The sequence below is a fragment of the Protomyctophum parallelum genome (assembly GCF_964188405.1).
Source record: "Protomyctophum parallelum genome assembly, chromosome: 7".
Lineage (NCBI taxonomy): Eukaryota > Metazoa > Chordata > Actinopteri > Myctophiformes > Myctophidae > Protomyctophum > Protomyctophum parallelum.
Genome location: NC_139705.1, coordinates 45,383,453 through 45,405,630, shown reverse-complemented (window position 1 = coordinate 45,405,630; position 22,178 = coordinate 45,383,453). Strand labels below are relative to the sequence as shown.

Below are 22,178 nucleotides of genomic sequence, written 5' to 3'. Positions count from 1 at the left end.
AGGCTGGCAGAGTGAACTAGTGCATATGGATGCATGCAATGGTGAATGGGGGATATAACATTTAGCTGCAATTAGATTCAAAGGCTGATTTATGCAGGAATTTAAACCTGATCTATTTTCTTTTCCCTTTTCGTCATGAACGCACGCAAGTTACGTCGATGATGACGGGGTTTAGTTTTTAGCACCGGATTTATTAAGACTGTAGAAACAAACCCCTCTTTAATATTATCACTGGCTTGGATTGGATATTGATGATGATGATGATAATAATAATAACGCGAGAGTTTGCAAGTTGCCTCAAGAACGACTGTAGTTGCAACTGTCAAAGGTGGAGTGGGATACGCGCATGAGCCAACCAACAACACACACACACACACACACACGCGCACGCACGCACGCACAGTACAGTAATACTGTACACACAGCCGCACTCGAAGATAATATCCGTATATTAAAAAGACAAATAATACCGAGGTAAAGGAACCGTGGAGTGTGGCCAAAGCGACCGACATATGGAGCCGTTCCGGTGATTTTCTTTCGACCTTCGCTCGGTTTTCTTTTACTCTCTAACCAACTGTCTGGCAAGCCGTCGACATTACTGCACTAAACATATTTCTGTGCCTCCCTTTAGCTTCCACAGCGCAAGCAAAGGATTTTTTTTTTTACACTCCCCCTTCGTAATAAAGTCGCCATTTTGCTTCACTGCCCGTATAAAACCGTCCTGTATTTTTTATTTTTTATTTTCCCCGAGGAGCCGGGCCGGCCGGGGAGGGGGGGACCGTGTTTATCCCCAGCTGCGTAATTTTCATGACATTTCTGGACTGTTTCTTCCTCAACGCCGAGTCGACGGAGGAGCTGGTCGGAAGAAGTGCCTCGTGGTACACATATTAATGCAGGGGAGAGGAGGAGGAGGTGGGGAGGAGGAGGAGGAGGTGGTGGTGGTGGTGGGCGACTGGACACCGAGGAGGTGAAACTAACCGGGATTATATTTTAAGAGATATGTTTGTGATTTGTGCCGCCTGACTCCGCGGCTCCTGTTTTCTCTGCTGCCCTCTCTCTCTCTCCTCGTCGTCTCTTCTGCAGAGTGGGGGGGTGGTAGGGGGGGATACGACGCTCGATCAGAGACGGTGACTGTCCTTCCTTTGAGAGCACCCCCCTCTTCTCCTCCTCCTCCTCCTCCTCCTCCTCTTCCTCCTCCCCAAACGGAGTCGTCTTCGTGCGACACGCGCGCGGCAGCAGGACAGGTGTGATTGCCATGTAATATAACATTGGTGGGGAGGGGGATCAACTGCCAGCCTGCCTGCCTGCCTGCTGCCTATCGCCTGACCCCCAGCCCAGTGCCACCCGGCACCCACCCACCACGTGGGTGAGTGACCCCCACTCTCTGTCTCTCTCTTTGGCTTTGCTGGGTGACTCCCCGACCATCCAGGTAGGTGTGGCCTTATGGACTAAACTATAGTGTGGCTGTCAAAACATTTTCTCATTATTGTTGTCAGGGACCCTCACAGCTGTCATACAATAAGATTGTATGACATGTCATACAATAAGATTGTATGACAGCTGTCGAGCTGTGCTGTGGGGATCTCCACCATATAGCAGCATATTTAATAGTTAGTTTATTAGATGAAGTCCAGGATTGTTACAACTGTCTAATACTGTGTAGTGTGTAGTAGACTTGCCTAGGTGGAGACTGGAGAGTGTGAAACCTATACTGTTTGATGTCTGAATATAGCTGATGAAATAACAGTGCAATTAACCACTTGTTTCAACCTGGCGTGGCGTCCATATGTTCTGGGCCAGGCCATTAAACATGTAAAAGAAAAATCAAATGGTCATATCTACACATTTCCAATTGAGCTTAATGTAGGCCTACAGCTTTTTAAATTTATTATTATTATTATATTCTTGATCAATGGTTCTCCAACCTTTGATCAATCCCGTGTTTTGTTTTAGATAAGGAACGCCAGGTGGTTTCTACTCATTTCAACAGAGAACCAACATGACACTACTGTGTTTTACACACATACTGTACACTGTGTTACTGTAGCCATAGCTACTGTATATATATGGCAGCTCTGACTGTAAGCATGTTGAAGTTCATACACAGTGGCAACATGCCACGTGCAGGTGTTTATTATGGCTGATTGGTCAGCTGACTGTTATGACATATTTCTCCTTTCTTTCTTCTCGTGGGCATAACAAACCACAGTGTAGTGTAGTAATCAAATAGTTTTCCATATATGGTTATATAAAACAAAATATAAAATGACATTCCTTTTGGGTTTAATATTAGTACCCAGCCCCCCCCCCCCCCCCCCCCCCTCTTTCTCTCTCTCTCTCTCTCGCTCTCTCTCTCTCTCTCTCTCTAGCTATAGACTAGCTAGTTTCTTTTTTGCGTGAACTTTTTCTGTCAACTCCTCTCCTCTCTCTGCCTCACAAAGTGACAGGAAGTTGTATTTTATGTGGGGATGACGTGAACTATTCCTCCCTTTTTCTGCCATAATATTTTTTATATGCTAGATCACGGAGAAGCATCTACGCGCACCGAGTTATTTCATCATTTCATCACATCACATTGTCTACTCTACTGTAAACTCAAACTCCAAACGTCAATTTTGCGAGAGAAATAAGCAACCAGGTCTATGAAAAATAAACCCAAAAGAAGCGACGCCGACTATAGGTCACATGAGCACTTTAGACCAGTGGTCTTCAACCATTTTCATATCAAGGTCCATTCTTTATGTCGTATTTGACCCACGGACCACCATTTGACAACATTAGCCTCTCAGACCCAAAACAAAAGAATATTTTGTTGTCGTTGGATACGATTTTGTCCACAATTCCATGCTGTATTGATGCGGTACCGTAGGAGCGATAGTGGGCAAATGTTGATCAAAAAAATAAAATCTCTAATTGTGCAGTCTTCTTGTAAATTAAGTAATGCAAAATGTAAAATGAAACCAAATCTTTGTTTCCGATCCCGATAGTTAGCCGATACCGATACCAGTGTTGTGATCATGTGATGTTGTGTTTATAGCTATCTAGCTATATATCTCGTGTTGTGTTTATAGCAGATTCCTCAATCAAATGTGCACTTGCAGTTTGGGCAACTCCAAAGCAAACTCCACATGCCCCGAAATTTAATTTACCTGCCAATCATAGTGTCAACCTCTTACCCCTGTGTCGGATCGGTGGTTAGACTGGCATATGACCTGATATGACAAATAAGGGCCGATACCGATACAGTATCGGGACATCTCTACTGAGTCTACTCTACTGCTATTTTCAAACAAATCTTGATTGGTTTTTAAGGGGGGGGGGGGGGGGGGGGGGGGTGTCTGTGGATACAAATGCATACAAATACATATTCATTTGGGGGGGTCCTTGACATGAAAAATGTCACTGGTTTATAGGCCTACTAAACAAGCCCAACTAGAAGAGAAACAAGCCCCCCCCCCCCCCAAAAAAGGCAACTACCAGTAGTTACAAGTGACTTTTACTGAAAAACAAGCCAAAAGTCGCTTATAATAATAAAACGTGGCAACACTGATGGTATCTTCAGTACAACATGATGCAAAAGACAGCGAGCACGCAGTCAGCCGGTGCCTGGGAGGACCCGCGCCCGCCCGCCCGCCGGCATCATCACTCAACGGCCACTGAATAGCATGGCGTGTAAACGGATACCGGGCGAGGAGAAGACTCCAATGAGTGACCCTTTGTGTGCTGTTGTAATTCATTAGGAGAACGACACCAATACGCGCTAAAGAGAAAGCATGTCGGTACCGTAATCAATCCCACTTAGCATAATTAGCCATCAGTCAGTTTCCATCCATTAAGGGCTGTTCCGTGCTGCTGGGGGGGCCCCGTGCCGCCAATAATATCCACGGCTCATAGCCTCCTTCCTTCTTCCACCAGCCTGCTGTGTGTGGATTGAGACATGAAGGCTACAGAATGGAGAACAAGAAGGAGATGTATGGAAACTCCTGTCACTGCTGTCTGTCTGAAGTCACTCTCATTCACTGCTCCCTATACGTAGGCTATATAGGGAGTTCTATGTAGGACATCATATAGTGAACTCATCAGTGAAATAAATAAAAAAGCGTCATTGCTGTTGCATAATTAAAAACGTGCCGGTAGAGTTCAACGTCGACATTTGTCTTTCGGTGCAATGCATGATGATCATATGTAGAATTTGCTATTGTATGGTAAATGGTAAATGGTGCATTTATATAGTGCCTTTATCCAAAGCGCTTTACATAGATTGTGCATTACATTCACCCATTCATACACCGATGTAGCGGAAACCATGCAAGGCACCAACTAGCACATCGGGAGCAATTAGAGGTTCAATGTCTTGCCCAAGGACACTTCGACAGTCACTCTGGGGGAGCCCGGGTTCAAACTGGCAACCTTGTGGTTCCCATCCAGGGACTCTACCCCTGAGCCACCGCATTGCAGGATAAAACTAATCCATATATTATAGGGTATAATAATGACATTTGGCAAAAATAGCCAAAGCACAAGCTGTGATCTTGTAGATCGGCTATTTCCGTTGACGCGTGACATTGTCGCACAATGAGGTTATAAATCTGGCTTCACTGTGTGACTTTAACCTGAGACTGTAGTTTGTCCTGCTGCTGACCATGTGACCTGACCAGGAAATGCATCCCTGCTCGTCTCGATCCATAATACAGAAAGACGTGAGGCCTACTCAAGGACTCGAAGGCTGCGAGCTTGTCCTTAAAGTGCTCCTTCTCTTTCTCTAATGTATCTCTCTGTCTCTCTCTCTCGTTCTCTGCCCCCCCCTCCTCCCTCCCTATGTCCCTGTGACTCCCCTCTAGTCTAATTGGCAGAGCATGGAGTTGGTGTGTAAGTGAAGGTATTGATTTAGAAATGAAACATGGAAGGTCGCACCCTCGTTACAACTCCAGATGATGTGTGCGTGCCTCAACTCGGATAACCTCCAATTCCAGTCTCCTCCACCACCGACCACCGGTGTGCCTGGCCACACCAATAGTAGTCTAGTCTTGTCTGGGACAACAAAGGCGGCGTCGTAATCAACTATTGATGCGGCTGCTGCATTGCTAATAATGTGTTATAGCTGATGGAACATCATCAGCCAACAGCTGCCGACGCTGTGCTCATGTTTGCCCTGAGTCATCTAGTTTTATTCTCTGTGTGTCTTTTTGCTCCCGAAGGGAATTAAACAGAGTTGTATGCATTGTAGACATTTACTACTAGGAAGGAAGGAAGCAACGAGACGACAAAGCAAAAACACCCGAACACTGATGTATAGTTGTACATACCTTTACTGCATATTCTATAAACCTGATAAATTGGGTAGCTCAGTCGGTAGAGCGATTGTCTTTGGACCACAAGGACTTGGATTCGGTCCAAACTAAGGTACCGTCAACCCTCAGTGTATGAGTAACGCGGCTCGGGGTAAGAAGTGCGGTTAGTGCTGGGAGCCGATGGTAGATGTTGCACTCCACCTCAGCAATCCTTCTCCCAGGGGGTCTAGGAGGGCTTGGAAAAAAGTGGCTAGACGCCCTCGTTCTTGGCCGATACCGATAATAAGCCACTCTGACTTAATTAGTTTTACATCCCCCGTTGTACACCCCCTGCTGCCGACTGTGACGGTGTATAGTAAGGTTGGGCGATATGCCAATTATTTTCAATCGCCAATCGTCTGTCTAAAAATCGGCGATTGACGATGTATTCGTGTCATTAAAGTAAAGTGAGAACAGCTCACTGCTGGTCGCAAAAAAGCCAGATCTACAAGCTCTCAAGGCACCGCATCCTGCCTGTTTTTGCAGCTCTGTTCGCTACGCGTTGAGAGCTTGTAGATCCGTCTGTTTTTGCAGCATAACTGCGCAGCCAGGGTAACAAAATAAGAAATAAGTTTAGATGAAGTGAAGTTGGAACGGACAAGCAGCTGCAAGCTAAGCTAACATCACAACCACTGGCTGGTGACAGTGTTAAACATGTAGCCTGCCTGCCCTAGTAACTTCTCCTGGAGAAGTCTTGCCTCCCCGCACCGGCGTCGGAGGCTCAGAGGGTCGCCCACATGCTGCTGCTGATAAGCAGGCTCTCAAGGCGCAGAGTCCTGCCTGTTGCTTATACAGTATAGGCTCGGGGATCGTTAGCTTAGCTTAGCGTGTAGCTACTGATTCAACACACTGAACTTCATCTATACTAACACTATCAGCCTGTTTTTTTTTTTTTTCTTGACTTCATGGGTGGCGCATTGGGATTGTGATGAGACACGAGACAGCAGTGTGCATTCTGTTGTGACTGTATATTATTAAACTGCATGGGTCTGGACTCAGGAGCGTAAACAACATGTAGGCTACAGTAACAATAGCCTTCCTCGGCTCGGCGCACAGTGAGCAACTGAGCATCACGGCTGCGGGGACTGGGAGTCGGGACCATACCATTATAACGGGAGGAGGGGATTTCCACCCGGCCGCTGTTACTACTTTCCTGGCCCAAATTGATTCACATGTTGCGCACACTTTACAGGTTAAAAATCGTCCCGAAAAATCGCCTTATAAAAATATTCGGCGATTGGATTTGTATATTCGCGATTGACGATGTATTCGTATCGTCACCCAACCCTAGTGTATAGTTGTATTTATCTTACCACAAAGTCTAGCTATCATAATAAATCATCCCTCTCCCCCATTTCTAAATGTTCCCTGTTGCACATCCCCTAATGATTAGGATCTCTCGCTGCTGAAGTTCCTTTCACAGATGATTTAAAGTGTGGTTCTTACCTGTACTTTTAAAATCTTATTCCTATTATATATTTTTTTCTTGTTCTTTTTCTAACTAACAGAGCCAACTCAGGTCAACTTTACATGGTGACACATTTATTGGCGAGGTGCAATTCCAAATACAAGAAAAAATATAAGGAAGGAGGAAAACAGAGAATGCAATAGATCGTGGACAGAGTTGTTTGCTTTCACTGCCAGCGGGATTATCTGTATATTTGACCTGCTGCGAGAACATCATATTTAGTGAATGCTCGTTAGCCTGTATTTGTATTTAATAACTTTGATAGGCTAATATATTATACATGTATTAGTCCATGTTGCCTTCATTTTAAAGTTCAAATATATTTGTGGCTCCACACTGATTTCCTTTGGGGGTCCAACATGTCTCTTTTGTCATTTAAGGTTGTTAAAGTTGTTAAAATCCAGTATTATCTTGTGTATATTATATTGTTGTTGTCTTGCTGACCAGTTCACGCCAACATTTAGTTTGCTAGTTCATACACAGGTACAAACCTGTCTGACTGAGTGACAAATAAAGCCCTCTGTTGATTCTCTTGTTTCTTGGTTCTCCTCACAGGCATGGAGAGCCAAAGCGGCCCCCGGCCAGGGAAGTTGTCTTCATCGTCGGGTCTGCCAAGAGGCCGGCCTCCCAAACACGGACACTCCCAGGAGGTAGTCAGAGCCACGCCAGTCCCCGAGAACAACAACAACAACAACAACAAATATGGTGAGTAGCACCAAAAAAACCAAACCAAACCGACGCACAGTTTTGGAAGAAACAACTAGTGTCCTCTGATTATTTATTTTTTTGTGGCCGGTGATTTGTTTTTAATTGTTTATTCATTTATTTATTTCTTCGCTCGCCGAGCCAAATTGTCATTAGTGTGGCTAGCCTCGCAGAAGTTCCAGAGCTGGTTCTCAGAGAGAGGGGTTTATGTTCCATTAGCATACCATATAATTGGTATTGCCTCTGGAGATTTCCTGAACAGTGTTGCCATGTCTGCTTATTGTAAGCTAGCGACTTTGGGCTTGTTCTTCTGTAACGTCGCTTGTACATATTGGTAGCTGCGGGTTGTGGTTTTTTTGTGGCTTATTTCTAGTGTAGTTGATTGTTTAAGCTTGTTTCAAACATTTTCACTTAACCCATTTTGATCTGAGATCAGATTCTACAAATGTCTTCTACATCCAGTTCTACAGACAGTTTTCTGAAAAAGCTGTCAAAGCTGTCAAACGATGTCAGTCGTTCTTTGATTTTTCTAAAATAGCAGACCTACAAGCTCGTAGCGCGCCACTCGGTGGCGCGCTATGAGCTTGTAGATCAGCTATTTTTAACGTAATGCTAACACCAAAAGGGGTTCCCGCCCAAAATGGGCGCGATGCGACGCGTTGGGGCTGTGAGTTAGTAGATGCATATACTAGGTTTAAAGTGCTAAAGGGCCTATATTGTCGCTTATTTTGGGCTTGTTTTCATAGACCTGCTTATTTCTGCAAAAATCTGGCAACAGTGTTCCTGAACAACGGCTGACACTTTAGCTGCAGCTCTCTCTCACCACAGAAGGGATTTTTGGAAAACGGGTGACGTGTTTTTCCTCCTCCGACTGTCTCACAGTGTTTGTACCAAACAAACAAATGATCCTGAGTGCTGACATGAGTGAAAACACAAGCCATCTGGTTGGAGGTGCGGGTGGAACACTTTGGAGAGAGAGAGAGCAGAGATATACGAGAGAGAGCAATATGGTGGAATTATGCTTCAATCCAATAACCTGGAGATCATCATGACTTTGTTAATGGAGTCAGGCAGACTTGGAATAAGTGGGGGCTGTGTTTAATATGACCCAGTTGTTTTTCAGTTGCTACAATAGCCTCTGAGTAGCACAGAACAGAACAACACAGCAGGGCTGTACTAGTCCAAGATGCTTCGGTTTGTTTTCTATGCATGTAAATATTCAACAGCCCTCTAGGTTGGCTGGGAATTTGTGTGTGTGTGTGTGTGTGTGTGTGTGTGTGTGTGTGTGTGACGTGTGTGTGTGTGTTAGTGTGTGTGTGTTAGTGTGTGTGTGTTAGTGTGTGCGTGTGACCGTGTGTGCGTGCGTGCGTGCGGCGCGTGCGTAAGCGAGAGCTTATTTTGCATGACAGGTTTGACAATGTAAGGAAGCACAGACTCGTTTTTTTTTCTTTTGCACTTGATGAAGTGCTTTCATTTGGGTGCCGCTCGCATGGTTCTGGGTCCTCTGGAATAATGGCTGGCTCTGTTGCAGAGGTTCACACAACAGGTCTTTCAGTGCCTCCATGTATACAGCACGCAGTCTTGACACATATCGTCGCTGTGCCGGGTGGAAAGCTTGTATCGCTAATTTTCAACTTGTTGTTTACTCATACTCGTACTTTAATGCCCTACTTTGTCATACAACACTAGCAGTGTTAGCCCTGAGGCTGGCAAGTCGGGGTTCAACATCAATCACTGGCCGAGTCATAGTAACAGGCCTGTCACAATTATTACATAATTCATCAATTATTTTTGCATAATCGTCATAATCGTGGAAATAAAAAAAAAGAAGAAACGGCATTTACAAGCTTACAACGCATCACGCTATTTCCACAATTTGCTTTAAAAGTATAATATTATTAAATGTCAGTAATTTCTTTGTATATTAAAGTTATATGTCATATCTGCCCTGTGCAAGTTTCATTACGAGGCCTTAAAGGCAATCTGAAATGTAATTTGTATTCATATATTCCAATGTTCAAAGCCAAAAACACAATTAAAACATTAATCACAAATATTTGTGTGACAATTAATCAACTTCAATTTGTAACCGTAACGCAAAGACTATAAGAACGGTACCCAATGATGCTTGGCAGTCAGCATCGAGGGTCAGATTGGGGACAAGTCCCTGCGGCATACTAGCGACATGTCCAGGGGGTGTATTCGTACTTCAAGCGGCCTCACGCTACAGAAACGGTAGCATTGGTTCCCCAGGCCACTTACTGAGTTACTACTTGTCGTACAAGACTGGCGTGCAAAAGTAGAGAAAATAGCTGATCAACAAGCTCACCCTGTGAGGTGCAAGTTGTTGTACTGTAGCTATTTTAGCAAATTTCTGAAAGTGGAACTGGTTATGTGACCTTACGTCTGTCTGTGGGTAACGGTTTAGGACAATGTTTTCGCTCGAGAAAGACTGATTTAGTATAAGTAAGTCAGGCCTAACTCTTCCTCTTGAAAAATGTCCTGTAAAGCCATCTCCATTCGAACGACGGCATATTTTCTCTTGGCAGTCCCAAGTCTGATGTTTTATAGATTGTTTTTCCCCCCAACTTTATTACTCAATAAACACATGTTTATAAATCAATCAGAGCTAAATGAGAGTGCTAAGTTGATGGTGCGCGCTCCACCCCTCGTTGTGTCGACATCGAGTGCCAGGGAGGAGAGATGGATGAACGTTGGAGGTGGAGAGAGGATCACAACTCAAGTAGAGGACACAGAAACACTTGGCCCATGTTCACTAATGAGTAATGGCAATGATATTCCGGTTCCAACAAGGTCCCTGTGTGTGTGGGTGCGTGTGCGTTTGCGTGTGTGTGTGTGTGTGTGTGTGTGTGTGTGTGACTGTGTTTGTGTGCGTGCGTGCATGCGTGCATGCGTGCGTCACACATGTGCGCGTTGAGATCATGCTGCTGTACGGCGCAGCTGGTGGTTGGTAACAGGTCTTTATGGGGTTATAATTGGCAACGTTAGACATTACATTGTCCGCCTTGCTGAGCTATCTATTTCTTTTTCTGGATCTCTCTTGCTCTCTCTCATGGATCACTAGACTCCTCTTCGACGAAATAGAGCAAGCGTGAAGATCTGTGGTAACACTTTACTTAAAGATGGAGTGATTTATTTTGTACTTTTTCTGTTTTGTACGTGTCTATGGAGTTAACATTACTCTAATTGACCCCCTGGGTGTGGTTATAATATTCAAATATGTCTTCCCTGTTTCCTCTATGAAAGCTGAAAGCCCCTTTGAGTCAAAAGGCTCTCCTCCATGATCATACAACAGCTGTGGGCGATGCTTAAGTTCAGTTCCCTTTTCCCTTTGAGAAATATAGTCACTGGCAAGCGTTTTTTGGAACAATATGGATGGAAGAATCTTTTTTGAGACAAAAACTTGAGGCTATGGAATCTTTTCCAGGATTGCACAAATAAACGAAGCCATTCATATTGATGTCACCCATCCATTCTAAGGTTGTCCAGACTGATATATGAGCCTTTATTTAGAATAATACAATAAACCTTATTTATAAAAAGGAAACTGGTTCACATAGCCTAAGCCTACGCCCTACGGTAGGTAAAAAGCTAAAAGCCATTGTATAATAAGCAAAGTCATAATATACACTGCACCGGCAGTTGTTGAGAATTAACGCCCGACAGGATGATTAAACACAGAGGCGTAAGTTGAGGTGTTTAATCATCCTGAAGAATCTGTGAATCTGTGAAAGGGCGGCTGTGGCTCAGGAGGTAGAGCAGGTCGTCCAATGATCCCTGGGTCGGTGGTTCGAATCCCGGCTCCTCCTGTCCACATGTCGAAGTGTCCTTGGGAAAGACACTGAATCCTACATTGCCTCCAATGAGTTGGAGGCAATGGTGTGTGAATTGGTGTGTGAATGTGGGAAATCAGGAAGCTGGCATCAACTGTTCGCCGCTTCACCTCCAAATGTATGAATGAATGGACCATTGTAAAGCGCTTTGAGCACTTGGAAAAGCGCTATAGAAATGCAAGAAATATATTATCCCGCTTATTTCACGACTACTTAATCATTTAATTCATAAATGCAAAAAACAAAAGCAGTAATGAAAGTATTCAGTGAAAGTCCGACACAGTCGCCTCGGAAAACATGTACCGGTAAGTGTTGATCAAATAGAATACATTTGTGGTTACTGCATTGTGTATTACTCGCTTCAAATGTTTTCAAAAACATTCTTGAGAGCAACGTTGAGTTGTAAATTACATTGTTGGATATGGCACAAAATCAAGCAGTGCAAATTGATATGAGCAGATGCTCTGACTGAGCCTTTGATTATACAGCGGTTGGATATTGAGCCAAACTGTCATTATCACAAAATAACTGGAACAGAGTAAACGCAACACCATTCCGACAATGTGGCTTCCGTGTGCGGGTATAGGGTTAAGGCCTATTCATATTCTGGATTTTCGGTGGTGAGGTGACCACCAGAGCTGAAATAACGTTGAGCAGTGGACAGAGACCAGGGCTGGGGCGGTGGCGTGGTTTGCTCTTCTTCACCGCGGCTTGTGACGTCATGTTGTAGTTCGGTGGTCACCTAACCACCTAAAATCTAAAGACTATGTATGAGCCTTTAGAATTAGGGTTAGTAATGAGCGTGTCAGAATGGCCGGTGTGTAACCCAAAATAATACATTGGCTGAATTCAGCGATTGACAAATCAGAATAAAGCATTCAACCAAGCCATTTAATAATGAGCTAAGCAACAAGTTACGTTGTTTCCACAAATAGGGAGCCCTAGCAGCGAATGTCCTATCGCCTTATCCTGGAGTGGGTCTGCAGCTGATCTAAGATTACAGGGTGGTATGAAGGAGACAGGAGGTCAAGAATATAAACAGGTGGAAGAATGGAACAGGTGGTCTGTCCAGTGATTTAAAAGCAAACAATGTCATTTTAAAATCAGTTTCTGAACGCCACTGGTAGCCAGTGTAGACTGAGAGGCAAGAACTATAGGCAAGAACTATTTGTTTTATGAAATCGGTATATTAAGTGTCCCTGTTTTGGGCATGTCATTATAGGTGAAAGGTTTCTGTAAACAATCATCAACAATAGATTGCCTTTTATGTTATTTATAGAATTGATTCTTAAAATTCAAAATATTGGTCAAAACATTGGTAAACGGTTGGCCAAACAATCTGTCATTGTTCTGACTCTACTATATGAAAGTGTTGATTACAGTAGGTGTCAAGACTCAACAATCTGTCATTGTTCTGGCTCTACTATATGAAAGTGTTGATTACAGTAGGGTGTCAAGAGGAGCAGAATTATTGTTCAGCCAATTTGTCTATGGAACCCGGCGACTACCGGCGATAGCAGGCGAACGGCCGATAGTCGAAAAGTGGGCAGAGGAACGTTGCCCGAAAAGATCAAAATAATTCATCTTTTCGGGCGATACTGGGCGATACTAGGCGATGTGTCGGCCGATGCTCTCCCGCTGTTAAAACACACTGTGAGGCAAGCCAATACTTTGATAACCAGCAGTGGTTCCATGTGGAGACAGAGACACAAAGGAGACTCTTTGTGTCTCCATAGTATTTCCCTCCCTGCACGATAAGCAAAATCTCCCTTAGCCCTTGTTACTCATCAGCGAATGGCTGGAGCTTTTTATAGCTAATGACGAGGGAGAATGCTACAATGCTAATCTCACCACGAGGAGCCCCGAGCTAGCTAGTCTATCCCATGGGGGTGAATGTGTGTGCTGTGTGCGGTTTGGGGGAAACGGGTAGCATAACTATCCAAAGCTCCCTGTGGCAGTCATTCAGTGCTCGTTTTCTGTGCCTGTTAACGCACGCACACACACACGCACACACACACACACACACACACACACACGCACACGCATACACACACACGCGCGCGTGCGCAAATGCACACACTATCTTCCTCAAACTGTTAGGTACTACGACGTCATCTGGCACTAAACACCAGCTGGTCTACAATGCTTTTGAAGCAGTGCCTAGTTTGGCCTCATTATCCTCCTAGCCCAGTTACAGTATCTATATGAACTTTTCAAGTGGTATCCGAGTATCCCCCCGGGGAGTTGCTCTGCTGTTTTGACAAGACATTATATTGTGACTGTATAAAGTGCTGCTCTCTTTCTTCCGTTGAGTCCATTGTCGAGCCCGGCGGTTTCCTTGGAATTCCTCAGTGCTTCCTTACACACCAGAAACAAACGGCCCGTTGGCTGAGGCTTGTGTGGCATGAAGTCTTTATAAAGAATGAGCATTGTGGTTGCGTTGTCACCCTGCCACGCCAGATAATTACCAGGAAAGGATGTGGTTTCTCTCTCTCTCTCTCTCTCTCTCTCTCTCTCTCTCTCTCTCTCTCTCTCTCTCTCTCTCTCTCTCTCTCTCTCTCTCTCTCTCTCTCTCTCTCTCTCTCTCTCTCTCTCTCTCTCTCTCTCTCTCTCGCTCTCTCTCTCTCTCTCTATCGTGTCACTCTTGCTTTCTCAGTTAAAGGGTGTTAACCATAGACAGAAGCACTATGGTCTACATTTCTATAATAGTCTGCATTCCTATAGCAGCCTCTATCTAAAGTGCTTTACAATGCGTGTTAGAACAAATCACCCATTCACACACACACACACACACACACACACACACACACACACACACACACACACACACACACACACACACACACACACACACACACACACACACACACACACACACACACACACACACACACACATTCAGGTTCAGTGTCTTTACTCACAGAACCATCCGTTTTACTCTGCCCTCTGAGCCAAAATGTTATGGGTCACGACACAAAGTAAAAAATCTATTTTCTTTTTCCTACATAAAAAAATAATAATATATATATATATATATATATATATATATATATATATATTTTTTTTTTAATACAAATATTATAATTGTATACATTTAAAATAAACAAATTTACAAATCTAATAAATTCCATTCCAATTCTTAAAATTAATTAAGAAGTAGTGAAAATAGCTGATCTATAGTTTCACTAGTTTGGGTCCCAGAGCAAACATCAAATCTCTCTTTTGGGTGTCGACCATAGACTGTAAACAAATATGGACAAAGCGTTCCCCGGGTCTAACATGGACCATCTCCGTTGGTTTTTATTTTGACTCGAGTGGGAGGGGAATCCCGATCATAGACTGTAACGGTAGCCACACCCCTCAGAACATGCGCGACTTTATGGTAATTATTTTAATAAATGGGACCATAATTTTCCAAAAAGAATATTATGACATTAGAAATGAGACTTTAAACTAGTGACTGGAAGCAGAAAGTATTCATGACCATGTTTATTAAGGTAATACAGTCTAGGTGAAGTTGGGCCCAAATACATGGACTTCTATGGGGCTATGGGTTTTTCTGGGTCCAATGACAGCGCCACAACAGGCCATTATATGAACTTTCAGGAGTTTCAGGCTTCACAAAATATCTGTCTGACTGCCCCCCTGGTGTCGACCTGAAAAGTTTGGGAACCGCTGGCTTTAGTGGCTTTACAGACAGTATACCAAGCCAGCATCTGAACGGAACAGACATTGATTTTCTGAGGACGTTTCTGAGGCTAAACCTGAGACGAGCCTCTGAACCCTAATCTCTCTGTTTAAATGAGTTCTATGGATGTGTGTCCACATCTCCTCCTCCCTGGGTAGCTGGCAGGGCACCGCGCCACTCTCACAGGAGTGGTGCGGTGCCCTGCCAGCTGCCCGGGACACATTGCTTAATACATTCTGACCTGAGATCAGATTCTAAAAATGTCTTCTACATCCTGACAGTTTTCCATTCTGACCTGAGATCAGATTCTAAAAATGTCTTCTACATCCTGACAGTTTTCTGAAAAAGCTGTATGTTTCTATGTCAGTCGTTCTTGGATTTTTCAAAAATAGCAGACCCACAAGCTCGTAGCGCGCCACTCGGTGGCGCGCTATGAGCTTGTAGATCTGCTATTTTTCAATAGCTAAAGCATAACGTAATTCTAAAACCAAAAGAGGTTCCCGCCCAGAATGGGTTAATCATCACAATGATTTTTAACCCCTTTATCCATCCATTATGTTGGCTATTAAAACATTGCAGATCTGTCACGCTATTTTTAAATCTTCTCTTCCGGGGGTCCCTGCATGGTGGTCCTCCTTGACACTAAAATGTTTGTGTGTGTGTGTGTGTGTGTGTGTGTGTGTGTGTGGGGGGGGCGCTTGTTTCTGTTACCTGAGAGCACACAGTCTTGCCTAGAGCTGCCAGTAGGCTTCAGCAGGCAGCCAGTGGTGTGCAGTAACCAACTACTGTACATTTAGTCCAGTACTGTATTTAAGTGAAATTTTGAGGTATTTGTACTTTACCTCAGACTAGAGGTAATAGTATTGTACATTTACTCCACTACAATTATTTGAAAAGTTCAGTTACTAGTTACTTATTATTTTGATTATCATTACAAAACATATTTAACCCACTTAAGCCCTATATAGATTTTGTCCATTTGAAAATAAGACGATTTCTAGACCTATTTTTATACTGCAGCATTGGTAATGTGAGTACCTTTTCCACCAGGCAACCGATGGACGCATCCATGAGTGCCCCGTCCATGTTGGCAAGCCGTGGTGAATCAATGATTTTGATGATACAGTATGTTAACTACTTTAGCTGGGGACCAGTTCTCAGATCTCTGGCTGCCTGTCCTCCTACTAGCACGGTGCACGGGAGGGATTTATATTGCAGTAGGCGCTGCAGCGTCTTAATCAACGCTGTGTCTCCATGTTTAATGTGGTAGCATGTGAACCCGTATGCAGTAGCTGTGTACTTGTATATGTTTAAGCATGCACGTGTGTGTGTGTGTGTGTGTGTGTGTGTGTGTGTGTGTGTGTGTGTGTGTGTGTGTGTGTGTGTGTGTGTGCAGTGCTATGCGTGCGTTTACTCCCCGACGTCAGACTTAGGAGTTCTGACTGAGCGGTGGGCCCTTCATCTCCGGCCAACCACGGTCTCCCATCTGCTGACCCTGCATCTCTGTCTCCGCAGCCGATAGCCCCCCCAAGCTATATCCTCTCCCTGGAGTATCCGTCTTTCCCACACTATCTCTCCTTCTCTCAGCTCTGTGTCTATACCCAGAACCATCTCTGTCCTGCTCTCTCCATATTAGCCACTCCGTTCCTCTATTGTTCTGTTCTCCTCGTCCTACTAATACACCTCCTCTTCTGAGCTCTTATCTGTACCTCGTGCTTCTCGTTTTACCCTGCCATCTATCTATCTAATCTACCCCCCCCCCCCCAACTCCAGCCCCCAAGAAAGTGGTGAACAACACCGCCAAAGCTAGCATCAATTAGACGAGGCATAGATTGAGTTGTTTGTATCTGGAGGTAAAGACTGTAACTCTATTATGTTTGTCAGATTGGATCACCAGAGAGTCCTCTTTGTCATCATCATTTGGCAGGCTAGAATACACAATAACATCCTCAGCGTTCATTTATTTCTGAGAGTACTAAATGGAGCCAAATGGACCCATAACTCAAGAGCGTGTACGCATAGAACCAAATTGACCCTTACTGGCGGTCCATTTGGTTCCATTTGTACGCTCTCAGAGTTAAAGTAACACTAACACTGTTAGAAGGGGAAAAGGGGGAGGATAGATGCAGAGGGTCTGGTGCTGAGTTAGGGGCACTGTGTGCACAGAAAGCTCAGAGTGCTTCTTACTAAGCACACTGAGCGTTTATTGATGCTGATGATGCGACATTTGAGCTTATCAATCATTGCCGTGCTCGAACGTGGTGTCATCTTCGCTATTAGCACAAAAATTGCCGATAACGGTAAACATGGACGTCTTATGGTTGTGGTGGTAACCTTTCAAAGTCAGGCAATAAATGACTGGGTTTGTCCAACAATGCAAAGGATTGACCTTTCACCTTTCTTGATCTTCCTCATTAGGGGAAGGACAGTTCTCCAAGTGAGTGCGTGTTCTCCTCGAATGTGACTGGCCAGTCGGAAAAAAAACCCTCTCTCTCTCTCTCATTAGCAGGCAACAGTGCAGCACTATCTCTCTCTCTGTTTCTGGCACAACAGCGCCACTTTTGCCCCTACTGGTACTCATAGTCACACACATACATAGTCACTTAGGTTAACACGGACATTGCTGTTCCTTGGAGTGGTTGCACCACTCAAAAAAACATTGGATGCACAGAGAGCTGACACGAGGAGCACTTCTCCTACTGCCTCTTTACCACAGAAATGGGAGAGAAAGCATGGATTAAAGTTAAAGTCATTTGGAAGCATCTTCATGTTGTGCACTGAAAATAATCAATCTGCAAGCTCACGTTGTAGATCGGCTATTTTCAGTTATTAGTTATTTTCAGATTAAAGAGAATTTCAAGTGGTCAAACTAACAATAGAATACTGTATGTACAGACGCATCTTCCATTAAACCATAATGGACCAGACAGTGGCCTTGTGGTTAGAGTGTCCGCCCTGGCTGAAACTGGGAGATCGGGGGTTCGATCCCCGGCCGGGTCATACCAAAAGACCCATTGCCTCCCTGCTTGGCACTCAAATCAACTAATGATTTCCAAGCGTGGCGCACACCGAGGCTCACCGCTCCAAGAGATGGGTCAAATGCGGAGAACAAATGTCACTGCGGTAACGTGTGTGAACTAATCGTACGACTTTTTTATATTTCATAAAAGCAATGTCTAAAGTGCCACAGTCTGTGATGGTTGGCTGGCTGTGCGTATACAGCCAACCAGCCAACAGCAAGAACATAGCAGCTTTTGAATCATAATACCTAAACATCTTAATTCTACATATTGTGTTAATTGTTTAGGAAACGGAGCATTAGTACAATTTAGGCATTTAGCAGAGTTTAGCTCTTAATCCATACGGAACATCTGCTAGTTAGTGTGCAGGGGGGGCTCCTTGCATGCTAATGATGCTATAGCACAAATCACAGATTAGGACAATTCTCCAGTCAGGCGATTATATTCAGATCAGCTACAAGTTCGAGCTTGTATATGTGCTACATTTGGTATACTTTTGTTTGACTGTGGCGAGTATAGGGCATTCATTTATGAAAAAAACACAAAAAGAGATAAGAGGTTTCTGCCCGACCGTAACAACATGCCTGGTCCTCATGCAGACTCCTCACCAATGCTTATTTTTATCTCCTCAGAGGTGGGCCGGGGGATTCCAACTTCCCAAGTGTAAAATTACAGCCGTGCTTTCTCTGGAAAGTTAGTAGTATGCTGAAATAGAAGCCATTGTTCTTGCATCAATGAAAACCGCATTAATAATACCTTTGTCATCTTATTTGAAATGGGCACTGATGATGTCATCAGTGGGCACATTTTCAAACCGTCCACAGTCCACCTCTGAGACACTGTGTGTGTGTGTGTGTGTGTGTGTGTGTGTGTGTGTGTGTGTGTGTGTGTGTGTGTGTGTGTGTGTGCGTGTGCGTGTGTGCATGTGTGTGCATGCGTGCGTGCAGACAGAAATGGCAGCATGAGTAGTGAGCTTTAGATCGTCTTATTCTTGGCAAAGGCATTCAGTGTAGAGCTGCAAAAATGGAAGAGGACCAAGAATAGACCCCTGGGGGACCCCGGTCAACTGAAGAGTACATTATACTGTGGTTAAACCTCTGTCCTCTGTTGTGTAGAGACAGGAAACATAACGGCTGCAGAGAGGGAGAGAGACACGTACAGTAACACAGGTCTAAAGGTCGGGGGTCGAACCTGGGAGACGTCGTGGTTATGTGGTCATTTGGACACACGTTCCAGTCATCAGCCCCCCTCCCCCCCCGCCCCCCACCAGACTGCCCTTTTCATTATTCCGTTAATATCTCCATATTTCAACTTTCGTTGTTTTTCAGTCACTTTAATGCCCTACTTCGTCAGACACTTGAGTGTCAAGTACAGTTAGTGATCAGCTTCGCAACATGTAGAAAGCCTGGAACACATTCTCTCTCTCCTTTGGCCAGGTGACCCACACCCACTCTTGCCCTCCTCCCCATCCCCATCCTCCTCCTCCCCCCTCCTCCCACCCCCCCCCCCCCCCCCCCTCCTCCTCCCTCGTCACCGCCAGCCGCTGGCGGCGGCGGCCGCGTGTGTGGCCAGTCGTCATCCGAGCTGTTGTGATTGGGTGACGGCAAACACACGGTTGGCTGTGGGCCAATACGACAGTGCGCCGTCAGGCGATAGATTGTGTTTCCAATAATATGAAGCATTGTACTGTACGCGCCTTAATGGTGGAAGGAAACGCTGTTCAATCGATGGCAGGTCTGAAGAAGAGGAGGTCGAGGTATCGCGAGTCACCCGATTATGCAGAAGGATTCCTGCGTTTTGCTAAAGTATTTTTTTTCCCCTGTCGATTCGGCTGTTTCAAGTGCGGTTTAGCGGAGCCCGTAAGCCGATACCCCTCCATGGGGCTTTTGGGGGACGACTCCTCCTGGCCGTATGCACACAAAGTGCTGTGGTGCTGTTTTAGTGACTTTATTGAACTTCATTGAACGATTTTTGGGACACTCGGGGCTCTGTGCTAGTTTTGAATTTGTACCAATGATACATAACATCAACACATCACTGAGATTTTGTGAAACATTTTATATGCCAATAAAATGTTCCCCGGCCTATAGAGGGTATGCGCATGCTTAAAGTGAATGGCACATCGAGGGGCAAATCGAGTGGCAAAGCAACATGCAAAGTGAGTTTAACGTTGTTTAACGTTGTTTAATGCAATCAGATATGACTTTTCTCTGTGTGGATGTATGGGCTGTCAAGGCCAGAAAGTAGTTTATTGCCACTTAGTAGGCGTTCCTGCATAACTTCCTGGTTTGACTATGATGTCACGCGCATACCCTCTATAGTGAACAGTTTGCAAAATGTAGAGAGGAACAGGCTTGTTTCCATTGTGGTTCTGTGTATTCAATTCATCAAGATATAAAATCATAAAATACTATACAATAAATCAGCAATACTAGGAGCAGTAAATGTATAATTTTCAGTGGGGGTAGTTTCTTTCGGCTACACCTGGACATTGTCTCATGGCACACACACACACACACACACACACACACACACACACACACACACACACACACACACACACACACAGCAGTCCGTTTGGGAACCACTGATACAGCTAAAGATCTGCTAAAACAACGATGCAGTGATTTGTGAAAGCTGGGCTGCCTGTCGCGTCGTCGTTCTTGGAGAAGCTGTGGAGCAGTTGGAACACAATCTATTAATTCATTAGGCCCTGCTCTGTGCCTATAGCAGATGGATTTGCAATGCGATACGCTGCTTATAGTGACAGGTGACATATTATGCCATTTGGCAGACGCTCGTATAATCCAGGCCCTCGTCGTATCGTGACTGCATAATCGGCACCGTCGGGTGGAAAGCTCACGTCCCAAAAAACTGTGACATTTTCAGGATTCAAATTGGCTCAGAGTGCGTCGTTTCACGTCACTTTTAGAGCCTTGTGGATCTGCTGCGTTTGATGCTATACTGTATGACACTGTAGGGCCTTTAAATTATGAGAATAATAATAATACAAAATTATAAAATATGGAGATAAGAGGTTCCCGCCGGCAGCGACGATAATATTCTGTAGCATCAGTACAAACGTCTCCACCGGGGAAATGAACCCAACCCGACCCAAAGAAAAGCTGGCGCGGGTTTAACCCATTCTGACCTGAGATCAGATTCACACGAGGTTTCCACTGGACACACACTGGTCTGATTAACCCATTCTGACCTGAGATCAGATTCTAAAAATGTCAGTCGCTCTTCGATTTTTCAAAAATAGCAGACCTACAAGCTCGTAGCGCGCCACTCGGTGGCGCGCTATGAGCTTGTAGATCTGCTATTTTTCAATAGCTAAAGCATAACATGATGCTAATACCAAAATGGGTTCCCGTTCAGAATGGGTTTAATGCCATCATGGTTCACGGTGTTGCTGCTCTACTTTACAGGACCGCTAAATGGCATGTAAGCTAACGGATCAGGCAGGCGCTTCATATTTGTCCTCTCTTCACAAATTCGAATTAGGGTCATCCCTAGAATAGGGCATTCAGCATCAGGCCAACAACACATGTGTTTGGTGTGTGTGGTGGTGTGTGTGTGTGTGTGTGTGTGTGTGTGTGTGTGTGTGTGTGTGTGTGTGTGTGTGTGTGTGTGTGTGTGTGTGTGTGTGTGTGTGTGTGTGTGTGTGTGTGTGTGAGAGAAAGGCCCTAACCCCCTCGTCATTATTGGCAAAAATGTCGAAAACGTTACATTACAGAAGCTCCAATGTGACATACTATTGTTGCACACACACACACACACACACACACACACACAGATCTACAAGCTCAAAAGGAGTCACGATGGGATGCATTTTGAGCTTGCAGATCTGCTATGCTTTGAATTTGTATCCTGAAAAGTAATCCGATTTGGACATAATATGAGGTTTCCACCTGACAGACGAAGAGAGAGAGACGGATTGAGAGAGGGAGAGAAAGAGAGAGAGAGAGAGAGAGAGAGAGAGGGGGAGGGAGGTAGAGAGATAGAGACCGAGGGAGGGGGGAGAGAGAGAGAGAGAGAGAGAGAGAGCGTGGGGGAGGGAGGTAGAGAGAGAGAGAGAGAGGTTCTCCCTCCCTCACTGAGTCAGTGTCT

The 22,178-nt window shown here is 44.7% G+C and overlaps 1 protein-coding gene across 3 annotated transcripts in view; it reads left to right on the top strand.

The window, feature by feature from the left end:
• Positions 1-327: 327 nt before the first annotated feature.
• Positions 328-22,178, top strand: part of znf512b (zinc finger protein 512B) — an 81,766-nt gene continuing 59,915 nt past the window's right edge. For 2 of the 3 annotated variants that reach the window (XM_083769080.1, XM_083769077.1), the window contains exons 1-2: positions 328-1,429; positions 7,354-7,503. In XM_083769080.1, the coding sequence (XP_083625206.1) occupies positions 7,356-7,503 (148 nt within the window). In that variant the 5' untranslated portion in view covers positions 328-1,429; positions 7,354-7,355. The remainder of the gene's footprint in view (positions 1,430-7,353; positions 7,504-22,178) is intronic. The other variant, XM_083769078.1, reaches the window with a different exon arrangement.